At 40.0% G+C, this 20,893-nt stretch overlaps 1 protein-coding gene across 1 annotated transcript in view; it reads right to left on the reverse strand.

Annotated features, from left to right (window-relative positions):
* LOC140482603 (NADPH oxidase 3-like) overlaps window positions 1–17,822 on the reverse strand; it is a 71,967-nt gene extending 54,145 nt beyond the window's left edge. Inside the window, exons 1-7 of the mRNA XM_072580122.1 lie at window positions 17,778–17,822; window positions 17,208–17,303; window positions 16,995–17,105; window positions 14,599–14,683; window positions 8,303–8,448; window positions 7,221–7,402; window positions 919–1,048 (exon numbers count right to left, since the gene is read on the reverse strand). Of these exons, the coding sequence (XP_072436223.1) occupies window positions 919–1,048; window positions 7,221–7,402; window positions 8,303–8,448; window positions 14,599–14,683; window positions 16,995–17,105; window positions 17,208–17,303; window positions 17,778–17,822 (795 nt within the window). The remainder of the gene's footprint in view (window positions 1–918; window positions 1,049–7,220; window positions 7,403–8,302; window positions 8,449–14,598; window positions 14,684–16,994; window positions 17,106–17,207; window positions 17,304–17,777) is intronic.
* Window positions 17,823–20,893: the final 3,071 nt, after the last annotated feature.

Genomic DNA, 20,893 nt, shown 5'->3' on the forward strand with positions numbered 1-20,893 from the left:
ATGGGCAATTTAGCATGGCCAATTCACCTAACCTGCACATGTTTGGATTGTGGGAGGAAACACACACAGACACAGGGAGAATGTGCAAACTCCACGCAGTCAGTTGCCCAAGGCTGAAATCGAACCCAGGTCTCTGGTGCCGTGAGGCAGCAGTGCTAACCACTGAGCCAGTGTGCTGCCTTAAACCTTGTAGCACAATTGATAAACCTTGGTGTCCTGTCCCTCCATATTCCTATTACTTTCGAGAGAAGAGATGGTTTAGATTCTGACATTGGTTTGGGTGCCACAACTGTTGACGTGATAGAGGTTAGCTAACTTAGCACAAGCAGTGATCAAAACTGCAATCATCCTGACCTTTGTGGCTCAATAAGGTAAGTTATGATAGTGCAGTTGTTTTGATCGTGATCAAGTATCTAACATCATGAACTTAGTGGACCTTCTTGTGATGCAGTAGTAGTGTCCCTACCCCTGGACCAAGAAACTTAGGTTCAAATCCCACCTGCTCCAGAGGTGTGTAACATCATCTCTGAACAGATTAATTAGAAACATATGTTAAAATTTTTAAACATTGCATTAAGTATGACCATATTGTCAAAATTATTTAAGTACAAATCTTATAATTAGTGTCTATCACCAGGAAAAATGATTGTGGAATCTATTGGATTATTGTAAAGATTTTTTTTGTTTTCCATCAAGGGAAGGGAAAACTACTCATATTCAACCCTGGTCCACACTATGTGGTTCATTTTTAATGCCTTCTGAAATGGTCCAGCAAGTCACCTTTTTGAGTGAAGAATGTGGCTTCATCAGTGTAATACAAATTCATTGTGCCACTACCCAACAAACCCTCATACAGCTCCATAAAACAGAACCATAAAATATTGAGGTATTTCATTTAGCTTAAAGATTCTGACTTACTACTGGTTCATTTCCAGCAAACTGTGGTAATGGGCATTCTGGGATGTCTCCCCATTCTTCATAATGATCTTTGCAGTATGTAACATTGTGCTCCTGAAGACTCTGACGGGTTTGTCCTCGAACAATGCGGCTGAAACACAGGATCACATAATCAACTATTTACTGCCTAATTTTATGAAGGATTTTTGGAAATTAAAATATACAATATTTTAAACATCCTTATTGTTTCTATAATTTTCAATTATAGTTTTATATAATAAATCTATTACAGTATTTCTATCACAAAATATAATTTATAATCTTTTTCCTAAACATCTGTTATTATTGATTTTAATTACAAATACATTCAGTAGAATATCAATTTAACAGTCCTTAAGGTAACTTAGTTGTCAGGTGAAAATGTTTGGTATGAAAACACATTGCATACAATCTTCTTAATATCATAAATAATACAGAATTACAATATCTGTTGGGTGATGATAGAGCAGTTAAAGAAGTGTCCATAGTACATTAAATTACATTAACTTTGCTCTCTACTCAATCAAAGAAAAAAAAGTGAATTTATTAAAAACAATTAGTTTATATTTTAAATCAGAGAATGTGTCATAGCTGGATAATGTTGCTTTGGTGGCCCAGAAGTTTAATATCACTTTGAATGGGAACTCCATCATATCAAACAATATCAAAATATCAATATAAAAAAAAACACAAATTGAAATTTGTTCAGCCAAAATATTGTCAAATAAAAAAAACCTGATCTGATTGAAAGTCACTCTTGTACCAAACATAATAATCTTAACTGCTTTTATGCATCAAGAGACGCAAGTGGTTTAAAATTGTCATAAGGTTATAATATAAATGAAATAGGCCCATCTTTCCTTTGCCAGCTCTTTCAAATAGGTAATCAATTAATCCTACTCCCCTTCTCTTTCTCCTTTACCCTGATCCTAAACTTTCTCAAATCTGCTGACTTTGGTGGCACAGGGAGTATGGGCATCAACCATTTCCTGGAAGTGGGTTGTTCATTTAAATATTTTAATGAGGTTGTGTGCCTCAGATTTTATTTGTCTTTTCAGTTTAACATAAACCAATTGTGTCTTCTGGATTCCTGATAGGTCAACAGTTAAAAGGAAGTGCGGATTGTTGTGCTTATCAGCGATGAGAAGCAGGAATACTTCATCCCAGCAATCCAGAAAGCCCGCTGCACCTTGATCAAATCACAAAACACAAAAATTTGCCTTATGATTATTTTTTAACCTAGTTCCACTCCCCCATCTTCTCCCACTGTGCCCTTGCATGTTCTTCCTTTTCAGAAACTATCAAAGTCCCTTTTGATTGTCTCAATTCAAGCTACCATCTGAGGACGTGCATTTCAGTTCCTAACCATGAGAAATATCAAAATTCCAATATTTTGTTTGTTTTTTTTCTCTCTACAAAGACAAAATATATAACTGATTTAGAACCTATGTATTCATAGATAATTTTCAATGAATAAAGCATGTTTATGAAATTTTTAAAAATCCTAGTATGTTTAAAATTAAAATTGCAATCCACTAAACATGTTCAGGACACTAGGTTAGACTTGTCACTTCCAGAGCTGGATTCAAATCTAGTCATGACTGCCAAATAATTGTCTCCTCTGTATGTGAACTGTGCCTTTGTCAACTGAATTTTCATTGCCAATTCCCACAGTGCATATACTACATATAGTACAAAATGGTGCCATCAATTTGCCTGTATCACTTAAAAGGACATACACTAGTTGATGTGAGAAAAAACAGCCAGATCTTCTTGAGGATAACACCACATCGAAGAATGACCCTCCTCACTCTATCTGCCTCAAGTTCTCGACCAGAATTAGAATGCTTATTTGCTTCTGGGCTACACTCTCTGCTGTTATGTTGCCCAACTTATTGGGTCCTAAGCTACCAGTCAGGATGACTTCCCGCTAAAATTCCTATTGAGCAAAAGCAGACTCAAATGTGAGAATCTTCTTAGAATTCCTTCCTCTGCTATTCTGAAAATGCAACCAAATAAAGATCAAATCTGTGCTACTGCTGGGGTCTAACCAGTTATTGAAAAATCACATTGCATTACTTCCTTGATTTTGTAACCTGTCTCAATTTAACCAAGTAGCCTGTCTGCAGTTTAACGACCTTCTCATCTTGATCTAAGATTTAAGTATGTAAAGTCATAGGAAACTCTAGTCTTGCATCTCCTTTAAAATGGTGTATTTAGTTTATAATGTGGCTCCTGAAGATTCCTATTAAATGCATCACACCATACTTTTCTGCATTAAGTTTTATCTGCCCATATCACTATGCCATATGTATCCTCCAGAAATCTGTGGCTACCTTCCTCACTGATACCACATTTCTATTTTGTCATCTGAAAACTTTAAAACTGTGACCTGCATAATTAAGTTCAGGTCATTACTATGTCAGAAAGAACAACTGTAACACTGACCCCTGAGGAACTCTATTGCATACTTCCCTCCAATCTGAAAAGCACCTGCTCACTCTTACTCTCTACTTTCTCTGCCTTAGTCAACTTTGCATGCAATTTCTGTCCAGTTCTGGCATTACCCTTTTTTAATGCCATGTGCTTCAGTTTTTTTCTAACAAATGCATTATGTGTACTTTATCATAAACCCTTTGGCAATCAATGCGGACAACATCATCTACACTATGTTCAGTAACTCTATTATTTTGACAAAAGTGCTTAATCAATTTTGTCAAACACAATTTTCCTTTAACAATCCATAAAGTTTGTCATTTATTAACATTTATTTTTCTTAGCAACTATTAATTAGAAGCTACATTTAATAACGCACAAGCCCGTGTTTTATGTAGATAAAAATAATTGGTGCAATATTATTTTTTCCTTTTTTAATTAGGGGAAAGGGGATCTTGGAGACTTGGAAATTCGTAAGCCATTGGAGTATTGAGACAAGGTAGCTATCTCACTAGCTCGAATAAAAGGGTTTCCATTTTAAAAATGCTACCCTGGTTTCACAGGTTTGACTGGCAAAGGCTAGGAAGCACCACGTTTCTTCCAGGGTGGATGTATACCCCAAGAAGGGGCCTCCACAGAGAATGGAAAGAGGGCTTAATATCTGGAATATAGTACTGAGTAGATAGGAGCAGTGATGAAATAAATTCAATGACCTCATTCAGAGGGACAAAATGAGTGAGTACAGCTGAACTTCAAATCTCAGACCCCTAACACTAGTCTGGAAGCACAACTTGACCCTATGTCTCACTCGTATTCACCGCATTCATGACACAAATACACACTCACAATCTCTGCATGCTTCAGCAAGCCTATTACTATTTAATTATGTCAGACATGTCATTAAAGCATTCTGACATGCAGACATTGAATTTCTGCCCTCTTTCATGCAGGAAAATATAATCGTCACTGGGAAACCGACTGACAAGATCAATGCAGGACCAGCACGCCTGGATTCCCCTGGTGCTCTGGAAGAGATAGCGAATTGAATTATTAAGCTCAAAGCCATAGAGCCCATGACACCCACTACTGCTGAAGTCTTCATGGATGAAGTTGCTGCCTTATGCATCAATTCCATTTATTCTTCATACTCATCTGAAAAAGGCCATCAATTAGAAACTGCTAATAGAGTGACCATTAGCCAACTCAACCCTTCCCATATAATTTCAAGTTTATGGACAGTCAAAAACTGCTACCTGAGTAGCCACTGCAACCTCATGAAGAAGTATAAATAGATCTTTAACAAGGAAACATCATCATTTGACCTTAAAGTGGCTGCCACTTTTCAGATATTTGCAAAAGGAATAGTATAAAGACGACTGCAGATTTGGGATCTGCATGTGGTAAGTTGGAGACGTGAGTGGGAAGTATTAGACCAGGGGAAAAAGGTCTACCCTGTGCCTACCATTCAATGGGAACTGCCAGAATAATGGGACATTCACTGAATAGAATTTCTTGTTATGATTACACACCAACTCCACATTGATTAAAAGGTAGCCTTGCAAATGTGATACCTTTCAGATTGAGGTAAAAACAATGACTGCAGATGCTGGAAACCAGATTCTGGATTAGTGGTGCTGGAAGAGCACAGCAGTTCAGGCAGCATCCAAGTAGCTTCGAAATCGATGTTTCGGGCAAAAGCCCTGAAGGGGCTTCGAGTCGATTTCGAAGCTACTTGGATGCTGCCTGAACTGCTGTGCTCTTCCAGCACCACTAATCCAGAACTTTCAGATTGATGTAAAGTGTTTGAGTATCACTCTGACGTTGGTGGGCCCAGCGCAAATGGCGGCAAGGCAGTGACGAAGGACATATGCCCAACAGCAAAAATGGTGCCTGAAGAGTGGCAATTTCAACATTGGTAGGGTTCAATGTAGGTGGCTGCGAGGCAGTGGCAGAGGGATGGCAGCCTAGGTGACTTTGATGATGAGCCTACTCAGGATTGATGAATTCTGTTTAGGCTATAGCTTTCTATTTTTCATCTTACTCTTAAAACGTGGCAACAGCCAAAAAGCTTTTCACTGTATTTTACTGTTTTTCTCACTGTAAAATATACATGACATTACATAATTTATTCATTCATTCATTCAGCTCTGTAGTCAATCATGCCCTGTACCATTGGGAAGCCTGATACTTGGCAAGTCTATATGTCCTTTCATTCTGGTGTTTCCACTTCAGGGAGGAATCCACTTTTCTTTTAGACAAAATAGTTATTTTAAGGTGGTACAGTGGTTCAGTGGTTAGCACTGCTGCCTCACAGCACCAGTGTCCCAGGTTTGATTTGGGTGACTGTTTGTGTGGAGTTTGTACGTTCTCCCCGTATCTCCGTGGGTTTCCTCCGGGTGCTCTGGTTTCCTCCCACAGTCCAAAGATGTGCAGGTCAGGTGAATTGGCCATGCTAAATTGCCCATAGTGTTCGGTGCATTAGTTAGAGGGAAATGAATCTGGGTGGGTTACTCTTTGGTGTGGACTTGTTGGGCTGAAGGGCCTATTTCCACACTGTGGGGAATCTAATATTTCTATGACCTCCTTAATGCTTTTATGCATGACAAATTGAGACACATTGCTCAAGGCACTTGTGCCTACCTGTGGTATAGGATATAAGGGCATTGGTGACTGGGAGGTCTGTTCTTGCCCTAGCTTGAGGCATTAGATCATTATGGGAGAGGTGACACAACTTTGTGAAATGTAGTCTCCTCAGTTCCCGTAATAGGACTGACTTTCTGGGAAGACATTTTGCAAGCATGGTTCTCTCTAGTCTGTATGCATGCATAACTACGCAGCAATCTAGGGAGTAACCTGCCGGAGGAAAATAAAGACAGTGTGTAAGCAGTGTCTGCATTAAAATTACATATATATGGCCATGTAACATGGTACAATGGATTGTACCATGCACAAATAGGTTGCTTGGAATCATTAGAATGACCACTGTGGGTAGAATCTTCTAGGGAGAACCAACATTTCTTCTATTTTCATAGAACTTTCCCTATTTGCCTGCTCCACTGCATGATACAGAACAAGTGACAATACAACTATTGCCTCCACTTATATAAGGCAGTTACTTCCCGCACAATTGGTGGTCAGAGAAGTTCTTAGTGTAAATCAACCTCTGCGTTTGGAGCGATTTTTCAAACTTTAAAGTCTGATCTATACATCAACATCTATGAAATATTTGACTACCAGGTATTTCATAATGAGCTTTCTCCAAATTAACTACTGTAAAGGAGAAGATCACCGTTGTGTATTATTAATAACAAACTAAACTTAAATATATATAGGAATGTTATTAGAATTTACAACAAACGCAAAACACATTACATTTTCTAAATTGACATTCAGAATGAGATTTTGTTTATAAATTAACTCAGTCTTTCTGATCCACGCAAATAGCTTCACATTTTACCCCATCAATTTTTTCATAACTTAAAAGAAACTTTGATCAGATTTTCACTGTGTACTCTCATATCTCCTTTAGGTATACTTCATATATCATAAATAAGGATTTAGAGCTTAAATTTACAGCATGTGCTTTGTTGTTAAAGATTAATTCATCAAAATGTGATTCAAAATGCAATAAATATCCTTGCAATTTTTATAACTGCAAACGCCTATTTTTAATTGTTTAAATGTATAATTAGAATGTAAATGGACTCACATTTTTCTCATATGTTCACAATACTGATGCCACCTGTTTTGTCTGTTGTCAAGGTAAAAATTAATTGCCAGAAATGCTTACCTTTGTCACTTCAATATTGCATGAACATCATAAGCTAACAAATAAAAAATACACTTACCCAGACCCATGAATGATGAGACCAATAAAGAATATAATGAAGAGATGGTGAGTGAACCAAAACACTTCATAAAATGACTTCACAATAACCCACGTGGAAGAAGTCACCATTAGAACGAAAGCCACAGTAATAATGATGCCAGTCACTCCAGCTGCACTACTTAATAGCTCTTTCACTGGGTTCTGGAAATACAGGCAGTATCACAGAAGCAATCATAAATAAGTTTTTTCTATTTCAGAATTGAATCATGATGAACATCTCTTATACAAAAATCTATATTAAATCCCATAAATGTAATTTCCTGGATGTCAAGCTCAAAGTAAGAAGTTTGTAAGACTTTGCACAACTTCCTATAAATCTACCTCTAAACCTTACATTTACTTCTGACTTAACTCAAAAAAAATGAGGAGCAAATAAGATATATCTCTACATTTTAATTGATTATCATATTTGATCATTAATACGACTTCAATTATGAAACATGTTAAACTTTCATTAAACATATGCAATTTATATACACACACACATAGGAACTTTGTTTCTGCATAAATTCTTGACATTGGGAAGAAATATGGTAAAATTCAGAAAGATAAACAGCTGCTAAAAACATCAATTTTACAGCATCAATTAAAATTTTATTTTAATTTAGTTTTGTTAAAGCTAAGCAATTGATATTTGCAAACATATTATTTAAGTAATTCAAAGGGCTTTCCATTTTATCAACTAAAGCTAATGATTCCATTCTTTAATCCATTATCTTCATTCCTTAGTTTAATCAATTTAGAATCCAGTGTTTGTTTACAAAGCCAGACCCTTATACAACCAGCTAAACTTAGTAATGCAAAACATAAATCATAATATTGATTAGTCACTTAAACTATTTGAAAGGGTAGATTCAACAATTATGTACATTTAAATATTGCACAGAAATCTCCAGTTGGATAGTGTGCATTTTGTAAACAGTACATAATGCTCAGATCTGTAAAAGAAAATGAATTATTATGGACATTACTTCAGTTTTTAAACTGACAGCAATTTGTAATTTCTTTCCTCTACAATGGTTGGAATTAGAGCGAACATACCGTGTCATACGTTCTGATGGGGTTGAGGTAGTTTTCACTGGAGTTCTTCCCAATGCTGGAAAGCCTGATCAGTAAGTCTTTGGCAACAGGTGAATAACTTGCGTGGTATCGTTCAATATTGAACAGATGTGCAATTACATGAATAACTAAATGTTAAGACACAAATATTTTATTTTCTACACTTAGGTAGCTTTATTCCATAAAATTACCTATACAATGGTTTGCAAATAGGGGCGGGATTCTACCACCATGTTGGGGATGTGGTGGGAGGTGGGAAGGCTTGTAAAATGGGGTGAGTAAGTAGTGTGTCTGTCAACTTCCCATTGTCATGTTGTCTTGCCAACACTGGGAGCTGCAGGGTATCACATAGAGAACATTAGTGGTCAAATTAAGCCACTTAAGTGGTCAAATAAGGGTTTCTTCCTGTCTTCACTGTAATTCTGTTAATGTTAGGAGGACTCCTCCATCTGGGAGAGTTTGAGATAAGTAATGGAGGCCTTCTAGCAGATCCCAAGGGCCCTTTCTTTTCAGGCAATCCTTGGTCCAGAGAGGTGTTCCTGACCAATGGCAATAATGCCACCTGACCTCGTGATTACCATCATTTTATTCAAAGTTTGTGTGGCCTCAGCACTGGAAAGAAATGTATATGTAGATATCAGATAATGCCAGCAATGATTTGGCTGTGTTGTCTACTGTTAAAAAAATTCTGCCAATGCCATTAGCAAAGAACAGAGGCTTAGGTTATGCATCAGTTATGTACATAATATTTAGAACCTTAGCTTGAGAAGAAAGTGAGGACTGCAGATGCTGGAGATCAGAGCTGAAAATGTGTTGCTGGAAAAGCACAGCAGGTCAGGTAGTATCCAAGGAACAGGAGAATAGACGTTTCGGGCATCAGCCCTTCTTCAGGAATCAACCTTAGCTTGAGTCAATACTTGCAGAACATGGAAGAAATTGGAGAAAGTAAGTAAACAAACTGAACTCTGTGGCATTTCCAAAACTCCAGACTTCATGAAATATAGCAGTTGAAGAGAAGCAAGAACAAATGGAATCAACAGGCAAATGTCTTGCTCGCACAGCTTGTGAGTCAGGAAAAGAATGTATGTTTACTGTAGGTTCAGGGACACTGGGAGCTTGAGATGCAGTGGATGGCTGGCTGTTGGATCAAAGTTTCTGTAGACACATTTGGTGTCTGATCAAAAGACACATTGGAGTGGCTGGACAGATACTGGGGAGTGAGTGACATCAGAGGGGCTGAAGACATGGGATTTTTGGATTCACGCCAAATGGTCAGCAACATATATGTACAAACATGTATAGCATGTATATTTGAGGGGCAGCAGTAATGTTGAGGTTCCAGGTGTGGAGTGGGGATGGGAGGATGATGTCAATTGACTATATACATTTCTCTGGGCCCTCCACCTCAGCTAGAAAACGTAGTCCAGAAATTTAAAGCATATTCTGTGCTAATGTGTATTATTCATTTATTTACTTATTGTTTGGCTACTGCACCTCCTCCCCTCACCCTATTTCCTATTCACTTCATGTCGAGTGCTATTGAATTAATACCAATTTATCTAAATATTTTTACAATGAATAAATATATAATTATAGTTTAAAGTATAAGAGAAGCCGAGGTTTGGGACAACTGTAATGTCAAAAAGCAGCTTCTTCATTCAAGATATGTGAACAGAATTATATCCTGGTTTGGAAATTCATGTGATCTGTATTTTCCAAGGCTTTATAGGTGTGTGCTAAATGTGGGATTTAGATTTTGGATTGTATCTGGCTTTATCCATGAATTTGGGCAAATTAGGTCCTACTCTGAATTTCATGACGTTTTGGCTGTACGTACAGGGAAACAATGTGGGGAGGTATTGACCTACTGGTATCATTAGTTGGCTATTACGCCAGAGACCCTAGGAATGACCTGGGTTCAAAACCCACCACAGCAGATGATGGAATTTGGATTCAATTAAAAAGAGTCTAATAATGATTATGAGTCAATTATCAGGAAAAAACCCATCTGGTTCACTAATGTCCTTGAAGGAAAGAAACAACCATCCTTGTCTGGTGTGGAGGTGCCGCTGTTGTACTGGGGTAGACAAAGTCAAAACTTGAGGCACTGGAAAAACACAGGCGGTCAGGCAGTATTCAAGGAGCAGGAGAGTCAATGTTTTGGGCATTGGCCCTTCATCAGGAATGTGGTAGGAGGAAGGGGGCTGAGAGATAAATAGGAGGGGAGGTGGTGCTGGGGGGAAGCTAATTAGGAAGGCAGTAGGCAGATGCAGGTGGGTGATGGTGATAGATCGGAGGGGAGAGTGGAGTGGATAGGTGGAAAGGAAGATGGACAGTTGGGACAGTTCAATAGGGTGGTGCCAAGTTGGAGGGTTGGATCTGGGATGAGGAGGGGAGCAGAGAAGATGAGGAAACTGGTGAAATCGATGTTTATACGGTGTGGTTGGAGGGTCCCAAGGTGGAAGATGAGATGGTCTTCTTCCAGGCATTGGGTGGCTAGGATTTGGCAGTGGAGGAGGTCCAAGACATGTATGTCTTTGATGGAGTGGGAAGGGGAGTTGAAATGGTTGGCCACAGGACGGTGGGGTTGTTTGGTGTGTGTGTCCCAGAGATGTTCTCTGAAATGTTCCACGAGTTGGTGTCCTGTCTTCCCAATGTACAGGAGACAACATCGAGAACAATGGTCACAGTAGAGAAGTTGGAGGAAAATCTCTGGCGGATGAGGGAGGATCCTGTGGGGCCTTGGATGGAGGTGAGGGGGGAGGTATGAGCACAGGTTTTACACCTTTTGTGGCAGCAAGGGAAGGTGTCGACAGTGGAGGGGCAGTTGGTGGAAGGCGTGGAGGGGTGGTGGGGGGTCATGGACCTAACAAGGGATTCTTGGAGGGAATGGCCTCTGTGGAATGCTGATGGGAATGCTGATATATCTTTGGTGGTGGGATTTGACTGTAGTTGGCGGAAATGGTGGAAGATTGGTGGAGTGGAAGGTGACGACCAGGTGGGGCTATAGAGTCATGGAGTCATAGAGATGTACAGCATGGAAACAGACCCTTCGGTCCAACCTGTCCATGCTGACCAGATATCCCAATCCAATCTAGTCCCATCTGCCAGCACCCGGCCAATATCCTTTTTGCAGATAGAGGGCTGGAGTTCAAGGGCAGAGGTACAGGAGCTGGAGGAGATGTGCTGGAGGGCATTGTTGACTACGAAGGTTGGGGGGGGGGGAAGAAATTGCACTACTTGAAGTAGGAGAAGGTGTAAAACCTGCACTTTCACCTCCATTCAAGGCCCAAAAGGATTCTCCCACATCCAGCAGAGATTTTCCTGCACATCTACTGTGTTCGTTGCTCTCAATGTGGTCTCCCCTATATTGGGGAGTCAGGATCCAACTCGTGGAATGTTATAGAGAACATCTCTGGGACACACGCACCAAACAACCACACCAACCAGTGGCCAACGACTTTACCTCCCCTGTTTCGCTCCACCAAGGACATGGAAGTCCTAGGCCTCTTCTACTGCCAAATCACAGTCACCCGATGCCTGAAGGAAGACCAACTCATCTTCCACCTTGGGACTCTCCAACCACATGGCATCAACGTTGATTTCACCAGTTTCCTCATCTCCCCTCCCCCACCTCATCCCAGATCCAACCCTCCAACTCGGCATCACCCTCTTGAACTGTCCTACCTGTCCATCTCCCTTCTCACCTATCCGTTCCATCCTCTGCTCCAACCTATCACCATCACCCCCACCTGAATCCACCTATCACCTTCCCAGCTACCTTTCCCCCAAACTCCCCCCTCCTATTTATCTCTCAGCCCCTTGCCACCACACGCACCCCCCCCCCCCACCCACCACAATTCCTGATGAAGGGTTTATGCCCAAAACACCAACGCTTCTGCTCCTCTAATGCTGCCTGACTTGCTGTGCTTTTCCAGCGCCTCATTTTTCGACTCTGATCTCCAGTGTCTGCAGTCCTCACTTTCTCCTGGGGTGGACAAAGTTAAAAATCACATGACACCAGGTTATAGTCCAACAGGTTCATTTGGTAGTGCACATTTTTGAAGTGCTGCTCCTTCATCAAGTAACAGCACTCTGAAAGCTTCTACTTCCAAATAAACCTGTTGCACTATAACCTGGTGGTTGTGATTTTTAACTTTATCCTCATGTGGCTTGGTTTTGTTTAATTCCAAACACTTTATTTTAAAAAAAATGTTAAAGACCTGGATAGAGTTCAAAGGGGATTTGCTAGAATTATACCAGGAATGAGGAATTTTAGCTACAAGGAAAAATTAGAGAAATTGGGCTAATTCTTCTTGGAGCAGAGAAGATCAAGAGGTGACCTTATTGAAGTGTTGAACAAATTATAAACAATTTTCACAGGATAAAGAACGATATTCTGCTTCCACCATTTGGTATGTCAGGAACTAGGGTTCACAATTTCAAGACTGTCAGCAAAGAGTTAGGAGTGATATGAGGAGAAACTTTTTTTCTCAGAGAGTTGTTAGGATCTGGAATGCGTGGCCTGGGCGAATAGTGGAGGCAGATTCCATAGATTTTAAAAGAGAGCTGGATATATGTTTGAAAGTGGTGAATTTAGAGGGCTATGGAAATAGGGCTGGAGAATGGGAGTAGCTAGGTAGCTCTTTTGGGAGCTGGTACAGACACAATGGGTCAAATGGCCTCCTTCTGTACTGTATAATTCTATGACTTTATTGTTGTAAATACAGAAACAAATGATAACTAGTGCATCAAGAAATAAATAATTAGAACAATTTGATTTAAAGAGGCAAGTTAGAGGGAATCCTGAAGGACAGGATGTACATGAAAAGGCAAGGACTGATTCGGGATAGTCAACATGGCTTTGTGCATGGGAAATCATGTCTCACAAACTTGATTGAGTTTTTTGAAGAAGTAACAAAGAGAATTGATAAGAGCAGAATGGTAGAAGTGATCTATAAGGACTTCAGTAAGGCGTTCAATAAGGTTCCCCATAGGAGATTGGTTAGCAAGGTTACATCTTATGGAATACAGGGAGAACTAGCCATTTGGACACAGAACTGACTCAAAGGGAGAAGACAGAGGGTGGTGATGGAGGGGTTGTTTTTCAGATTGGAGGCCTGTGACCAGTGGAGTGCCACAAGAATCAGTGCTGGATCCACTACTTTTCATCATTTATATAAGTGATTTGGATGTGAGCATAAGAGGTATAGTTAGTAAATTTGCAGATGACACCAAAATTGGAGGTGTTGTGGACAGTGAGGAAGGTTACCTCAGATTACAATGGGATCTTGATCAGATGGGCCAATGGGCTGAGGAGTGGCAGATGGAGTTTAATTTAAATAATTGCGAGGTGCTGCATTTTGGGAAAGCACATCTTAGCAGGACTTATACACTTAATGGTAAGGTCCTAACTAGCGTTGCTGAACAAAGAGACCTTGGAGTGCAGGTTCATAGCTCCTTGAAAGTAGAAATCGCAGGTAGATAGGATAGTGAAGAAGGCGTTTGGTATGCTTTCCTTTATTGGTCAGAGTATTGAGTACAGGACTTAGGAGGTCATGTTGCAGCTGTACAAGACGTTGGTTAGGCCGCTTTTGGAATATTGCATGCAATTCTGATCTCCTTCCTATAGGAAGGACATTGTGAAACTCGAAAGGGTTCAGAGCAATTTACAAGGATGTTGGAGGCACTGAGTTATAGGGAGAGGTTGAATATCCTGAGGCTGTTTTCCCTGGAGCGTTGAAGGCTGAGGGGTAACCTTATAGAGGTTTATAAAATCATGAGGTATAAAATCATGTATAGGGTAAATAGACAAAGTCTTTTCCCTGGGGTTGGAAGTCCAGAACTAAACGGCATAGGCTTAGGGTGGAGGGAAAGATATAAAAGAGACCTACAGAGCAACCTTTTCACGCAGAGGGTGGTGCATTTATGGAACGGGCTGCCAGAGGAAATGATGGAGGCTGGCTCAATTGCAACATTTAAAAAGCATCAGGTATATGAATAGGAAGGGTTTGGAGGGATATGGGCCGGGTGCTGGCAGGTGGGACTAGATTGGATTGGGATATCTGGTTGGCAAGGATGAATTGGACCCCTGGGTCTGTTTCCATGCTGTACATCTCTATGACTCTATGACTCTAAGTTGTTTCAGTCTGGGAAATAAAGAACTAAAGGCCTTTAGACTAACCTCTATCAAAGAATGTTTCAAAGAACAAAGAAAAATCTTAATAACAGCAAACAAGCAAACAGCAACATAATTTTAATAATCAGCAAATATCTACCTGTATGTAGGATTATCATGTAGGCAACAATCTGATGAAATCTGATGTTTTTATCTAGTTGTTTTCTGATATTGCTTCGACAATACTGGGTTAAGAAAGTATATAAGAACATTTTAGGTATTAGCTAATAAATTTAGTGAAAAGCATGCCCTACATTTGACAAAGGAGAAAGCTAAATAGTTTTAAGTCACCTCATGGATGCAGTGAAATCGTTACCAAGTGATAGAAGTTCAAGATTTTCTTGAAGTTAAGATTCTCTAATAATATAATTCCAACAATCCTGACAAAATGGATGGAATCATCCATTTTGCAGTTAATATCTGGCATTTGTTGTGGAAGTGGGAGTTACTTCCACTTGTGCTGGCATTGTCCTTTCTCACATAGTCAGGTCACATGGGATTCAGGGTGAGTTTGCCAATTGGTTGCATAATTGACTCAACAGCAGGAGACAGAGTAATGTGGAGGGTTGCTTTTCAGAATGGAGGCCTGTGACCAGCAGTGTTCCACAGAGTTTGGATCTGGGTCCTCTTTTGTTTGTCGTTCACATAAATGATATAGATGAGAATATAGTTCATAAGCTTGCAGATGACACCAAAACTGGAGGCATAGTAGACAGTGAAGAAGGTTTTCTAAGATACAAAGGGATCAAATAGGTCAATGGGCTGAAAAAAGGCACATGGAGTTCAATTTAGATAACAGCAATGTATTGCATTTTTGGTACAACAAACAAGGGTAGGGCTTATACAATTAATGATCAGGCCTTGGGTAGTGTTGTAGAACAGAGGGACCAAGGGATGCAGGTACACAATTCTTTGAAGTTTGTGTCACAAAAAGACAGGATGGTTAAAAAGGCATTTGGAACGCTTGCCTTCATTGTTCAGTCTTTTATGTGTAGGAATTGGCAAGTCGTATTGAGGTTGTGCAGGACATTGGTGAGGCCTGTTCTGGAATACTGTGTCCAGTTCTGTAGATCCAGTTAGAGGAAGGATATTATCAAGCTGGAGAGGGTTCAGAAGACATTTACCAGGGTGTTGCTAGGTATAGAAGATTTGAGTTGTAAAGAAAGGCTGAATAGGCTGGGACTTTTTCATTGGAGCGTAGGAGATTGAGAGGCGACCTAAAAGAAGTTTATAAAATAATGAGAGGTATAGGTAGAGTTAATGGTAGTTGTCTTTTCCTAACGATGGGGGTTTTTAAGACTAGACAGAATATTTTTAAGGTGAGTGGAGAGAGATTTAAAAAAGATACATGGGGCAATATTTTTACACAGAGGGTGGTTCACGTGTGGATTAAATACCTGAGGAAGTGGTGGATGTGGGTATAATTACAACATTTCAAACACATTTGGATAGGTACATGAATAGAAAAGGTTTGGAAGGCTATGGATCAAGAGCAGGCAGGTGAGGCTAATTTAGTTTGGAATTATGTTCGGCGTGGAATTATGATTGGACCGAAGGATCTGTTTCCATACTGTATGATTCTATGACTCTATAACTCTATGACAACACGTTACATATGCTGGCAGGAAGAAAACGGTCAATCTTATATGGCCAACAGGCAAAAAGTTCTTACCCCAACTAGGACCTTCTGAAGTTGAAGGGCACCTGGCCCTTCTCTTACTGCAAGCGAGGAGGCAATATTCAGGCTCTGTTGGTATTCCCGCACAGTGACCAAGCAGCTCAAGATGGCTAGTTCTAGAATCCTGCAGTAATGTCCTTGGGCTGAGATAATTGACTTCTAGCAATCACAATTCTCTTTATTATGTTTAGAATGACTCCAGACAGTGGAGAGACTTGCCTCCAGTTCTGCTGGGGCTCCTTAATACCATATTATGTTGTTAAGTTAAAGACAGTCACTTTCACCTCATCTTTGAAATTCACTTCATGTTTAACTGAAGCTGAAATGAGGTCAAGAATTGAGCGACATTGCAAAATTCAAACTGAACAGGTCTGATGGACCCTTTCTATCACTTTACTGATAATCAAGAATAGAGTGAGTTAGATGTAAATAATCACTATTTAAAAAAGCAATTTGGCTCTCCTTGAAGTCTTGGCTAGAAGTTATCTATCAATTAAAGAACATGGAGATAATTTCGATTTTGAATGATATTTGCTACATTTGCTTATATAAAATGGTTGCAACGCTTCAATTCTAAAAGTTTGTTTCACAACATGAAAGCTTTTCTACAAAGGCAAGTCCTTTCTTCTTTATTTTTATCATAATTCAACAGCTCATGCTAATTTACAAATTTCATCTTACCCTCTGATATACTGTAAGGATTTAACATTTCTATCATTACAGATAAATCTAATATATCTGATCTTTTCTGAGTAAAATTATGCCTAACTGTAGCAAAGGGTATAAACCTTAGGGTACTTTGATAAAATTATACTTACGTTACACGATCCTCTCAAAAGTGAAATCAGATTTCGACTGACTGGCAGCAGAATCAGGAGACAGTTGAAGTTGAGACACATTGCAGACGCTCTTGACCAAGCCAATGCTGACTGATAGGAGGAATCAGACAAACATCTCTTGCTGACTACTAAAGGTAAATTAATGGTTCAACTAGATTAAACATAGTGAAATAACAATAACATAACACTTACCCCAAGCATTGCTCGGGTATAAATATATGCTGCTTCTTGTTCATACAGGAAGAAAGTATGGAGAAAAAGTAAAGTGTTGACTCCCAACCACAACAACTGTAACAAAAGAAGTTTTTATTTCACAAACTAGAAAGTCATGGCTTTTCATTTTGCGAGTTTGTCTAATTTATTTTAAATGGACTACTGTGGGGTAGCAAATGTTTAAAGCATTGCAAAGGAATTTTATTTTAATAATAAATTTTAAATGTGCCCAAGTTAACAACTAGGTTCACACTTTTACTTAATAAACAGATGCAAATTAAAACCTTATGGTGTGAATATAATGTATAACATGATGTGCAACCTGTAGCTTTTGCTTTTCAATAATTGATCTAGATTTCTCAAAGAATGCGGTTAGTTCTGTTTCTTTGTAAACTTTCCAAAACTTACTTAAGCCTATAAAATAGTTAATTAACATTAAAGGTTCAGTGCTAAAGTTAGTTTTATTATTACTTGTAAAAATGAGTTCAAATATAGACTGATGTAACTCTACAGGAAGCATATTAATGAATTAACAAGTATAAAACTTACTAATATGATAAGCTTTGGACCATCATTCACAAACCAGTTTGCCATTGATCACGTAGAGCTTTGGCTTCAGTCTGTTCTCATCTCCTTTATAACTGGTGTTCTGTTTTCTACCTACCCATCACTATCATCTGTTGTTGAGGGGTAGAATTACTGAGGGTGCACTCTGGGAATCACAATTCTCTTTGATGGTCTAGTATTCACATATTTATTAAGATGTAGTACAATATTAAGAATTCCAACATTCCATAGTGTAGGCAATTATTAAAAAAAAGCTCAAGCACTGGGTCTGAGTGAGTAAATTGATTTATTTCATCTCATCAGAGGTAAGAATCCTATGTAAGAAGAGGTTGTTCATTCTCAACAGAATTTCTATGGGGTACACTGCCAGATCCATTCAGTCAGCCAAATTGAATAAATAGCTTATGAAGTGGAAAAAATACATTGTTCAGTATGATGTATGTTTCTAGTTTTGCAGTAAATACATGCAACAGAAAATACTGTGTTACACTTGCTCAGTTGAGTGTGTTCTTATCTTTGTTGATTAGAGTCCCATAACAAACATTTATATTAATATGGCACCATTTATGTAAAACATCTCATGATGCATTATAACAGCTTTACAGGAGTTAGTGTACAACTACAATAAGTTCTTAAGAAGGGTTAAAGAATGTGATCCTTTATTATGAGAGGAATTAAAAACAAGGGATGTTATCTTTCAGTTATACACCGCATTGGTGAGACCATATTCCCAATACTGTGTGTAGTCTTGTCTCCTTATTTAAGGAAGGATGTAAATGTATTGAAGATTGTTCAGAGCATGTTTGCTAGATTGGTAACAAACAAAAATAGAAATTACTGGAGAAACTCAGCATATCTGACAGCATCTGTGGAGAGAAAAATGTGTCCAGTGAGCTTTCTTCAGAACTAATAACATGTAGAAACCCCAATTGTATCAACTCCTAACTTAACTACACATTCTCACACGCTGCTTCCTCTGAGGACTCCATTCTATTCTCTCATTTTCTCCATCTCCATTTGTTCTAGTTAAAAGGCATTTGGATAAATATGTGGATAGGAAACGTTTAGAAGGATATGGGCTCAAGTGCAGGGAAAAGGACACGTGGATAGACCTTTTGATCGGCATGGGTCAAGGGGCCTGTCTCCGTGCTGTAGGACTCTATGATGCTACCTTCTGCAGAGGGGCCTCAGACATATCCACCTTTTCCTCAGCTGAAGATTCCCCATCACAGGACCCTTAGTTGTTTCCCACACTTCTGCCCTCACCCCTTCTCTTCCCTTCCACAACAATGACAGGGTCCCCTTCATCCTCACATTCCACCTCATCAGCGTCTGCCGCCATAGAATCATGAGCTGTGATTTCCACCAGCTTCAGCAAATGTCACCACCAGACTCATATTCCCCTTCCCTTCCTTGACAGCATTCTACAGGGATAGTTTCCTATGGGACACCCTGGTCTACGACTCTGCCACTCCCAATACCCCCACAGCTTGTGCTGCATGGGAAATTGAGACTGCATTTACCAGAAATTACATCAGGCAAGGTCCATAAATACAATAATGGGGCTAGCCAACATTTTGATGCTGGAAAGAGTAAATTTCAATTGATAACACGAAATTCTGGAGAACACGGTGGGTCAGACAGGCCTTGTGTGAAGTTCCGTGCTATGTTGGAGGCAAACTCCTCCATGCTCCTTAATAGTTACAGCAGGCCTCCTTACAAGTTATCTTGGATGCCAAAGCAGCAATGGTCTTTGTGTGCATATTCATCTTACCTATCGTGATGTGGAGGAGCCAGTATTGAGTTGGATCGACAAAGTTAAAACTCACACAACACCACTGCTGCTCTTGAACCCCCCCCCCCCTCCAATTGCAACAAAGACAGAAACCCCGGTCCTCACCTTCAATCCAACCAACCTACAGATACAATGCATCATCCTCCACCATTTCCGCCACTCACAAACAGTCCCCACCACCAGGGATATTTCCCTCCCCACTCCTATCTGCATTCTGCAAAGACCATTCCCTCCGTGACTTGTTTGTTAAGTACACGACCCCCCACCAACCCACCCTCCACTCCTGGCATCTTCCCCTGCCACCGCAGAAGTAGAAAACCTATGCCCACATCTCCCCCCTCACCTCTGTCCAAGGCCCCAAAGGATCCTTCCACATCAGACAGAGATTTACCTGTATTCCACATATGTCATCTACTCTGTTGCTCTTGATGTGGTCTCCTCTACATAGGGGAGACCGGACGCCAACTTGTGAAATGTTTCAGAGAACATCTCTGGGACACATGTTCTAAACAACCCCGATGGCTGAACACTTTAACTTCCACTCCCACTCTGCCAAGGACATGCAAGTCCTGGGCCTCATCCACCGCCAAACTCTAGCCACCTGATGCATCGAGGAAGAATGCCTCATCTTCTGCCTTGGGACCCTCCAGCCACATGGGATCAATGTAGATTTCACCAGTTTCCTCATTTCTCCTCCCCCCATCTTATTCCATATCCAACCTTCCAACTCGGTACAGCCATCCACCTTCCTTCCCACCTATCCGCTCCACCCTTCCTTCTGACCTATCACCATCACCCTCACCTTCATCTACCTTTCGCATTCCCAGCTACCTTCCCCTCAGCGCCCCCCCCCCCCTTCCATTTATCTTGCAGCCACCCCCTCATTCCTGATAAAGAGCTCATGCTCGAAACGTCGACTCTCCTGCTTCTTGGATTCTGCCTGACCGGCTGTGCTTTTCCAGCATCACACCTCTCAACAGGTTTATTTGGAAGAACTAGCTTTCGGAGTGCTGCTCCTTCATCAGGTAGCTGTGGAGCAGGACCATTAGACACAGAATTTATCGCAAAAGTGTCATGCAACTGAAATTATATGTTCAACAAACCTAGATTGCTGTCAAGTCTTTCATCTTTTAGAACAGCTTGCAGGTTTCGGTTCATTAATATGTAAATCCAGAATGTCTTTTAAGTCAAATTCTTGAGATAACTTAAGGGTTTTTTTAAAAAAAAGGATATCTCAGCTCAAACAATGCATTCAGTTACCATGAGGTACCCATGAGGATGGCCTCAGCCGGGACCTTGGGTT

Source organism: Chiloscyllium punctatum, chromosome 11, assembly GCF_047496795.1.
Source record: "Chiloscyllium punctatum isolate Juve2018m chromosome 11, sChiPun1.3, whole genome shotgun sequence".
NCBI lineage: Eukaryota > Metazoa > Chordata > Chondrichthyes > Orectolobiformes > Hemiscylliidae > Chiloscyllium > Chiloscyllium punctatum.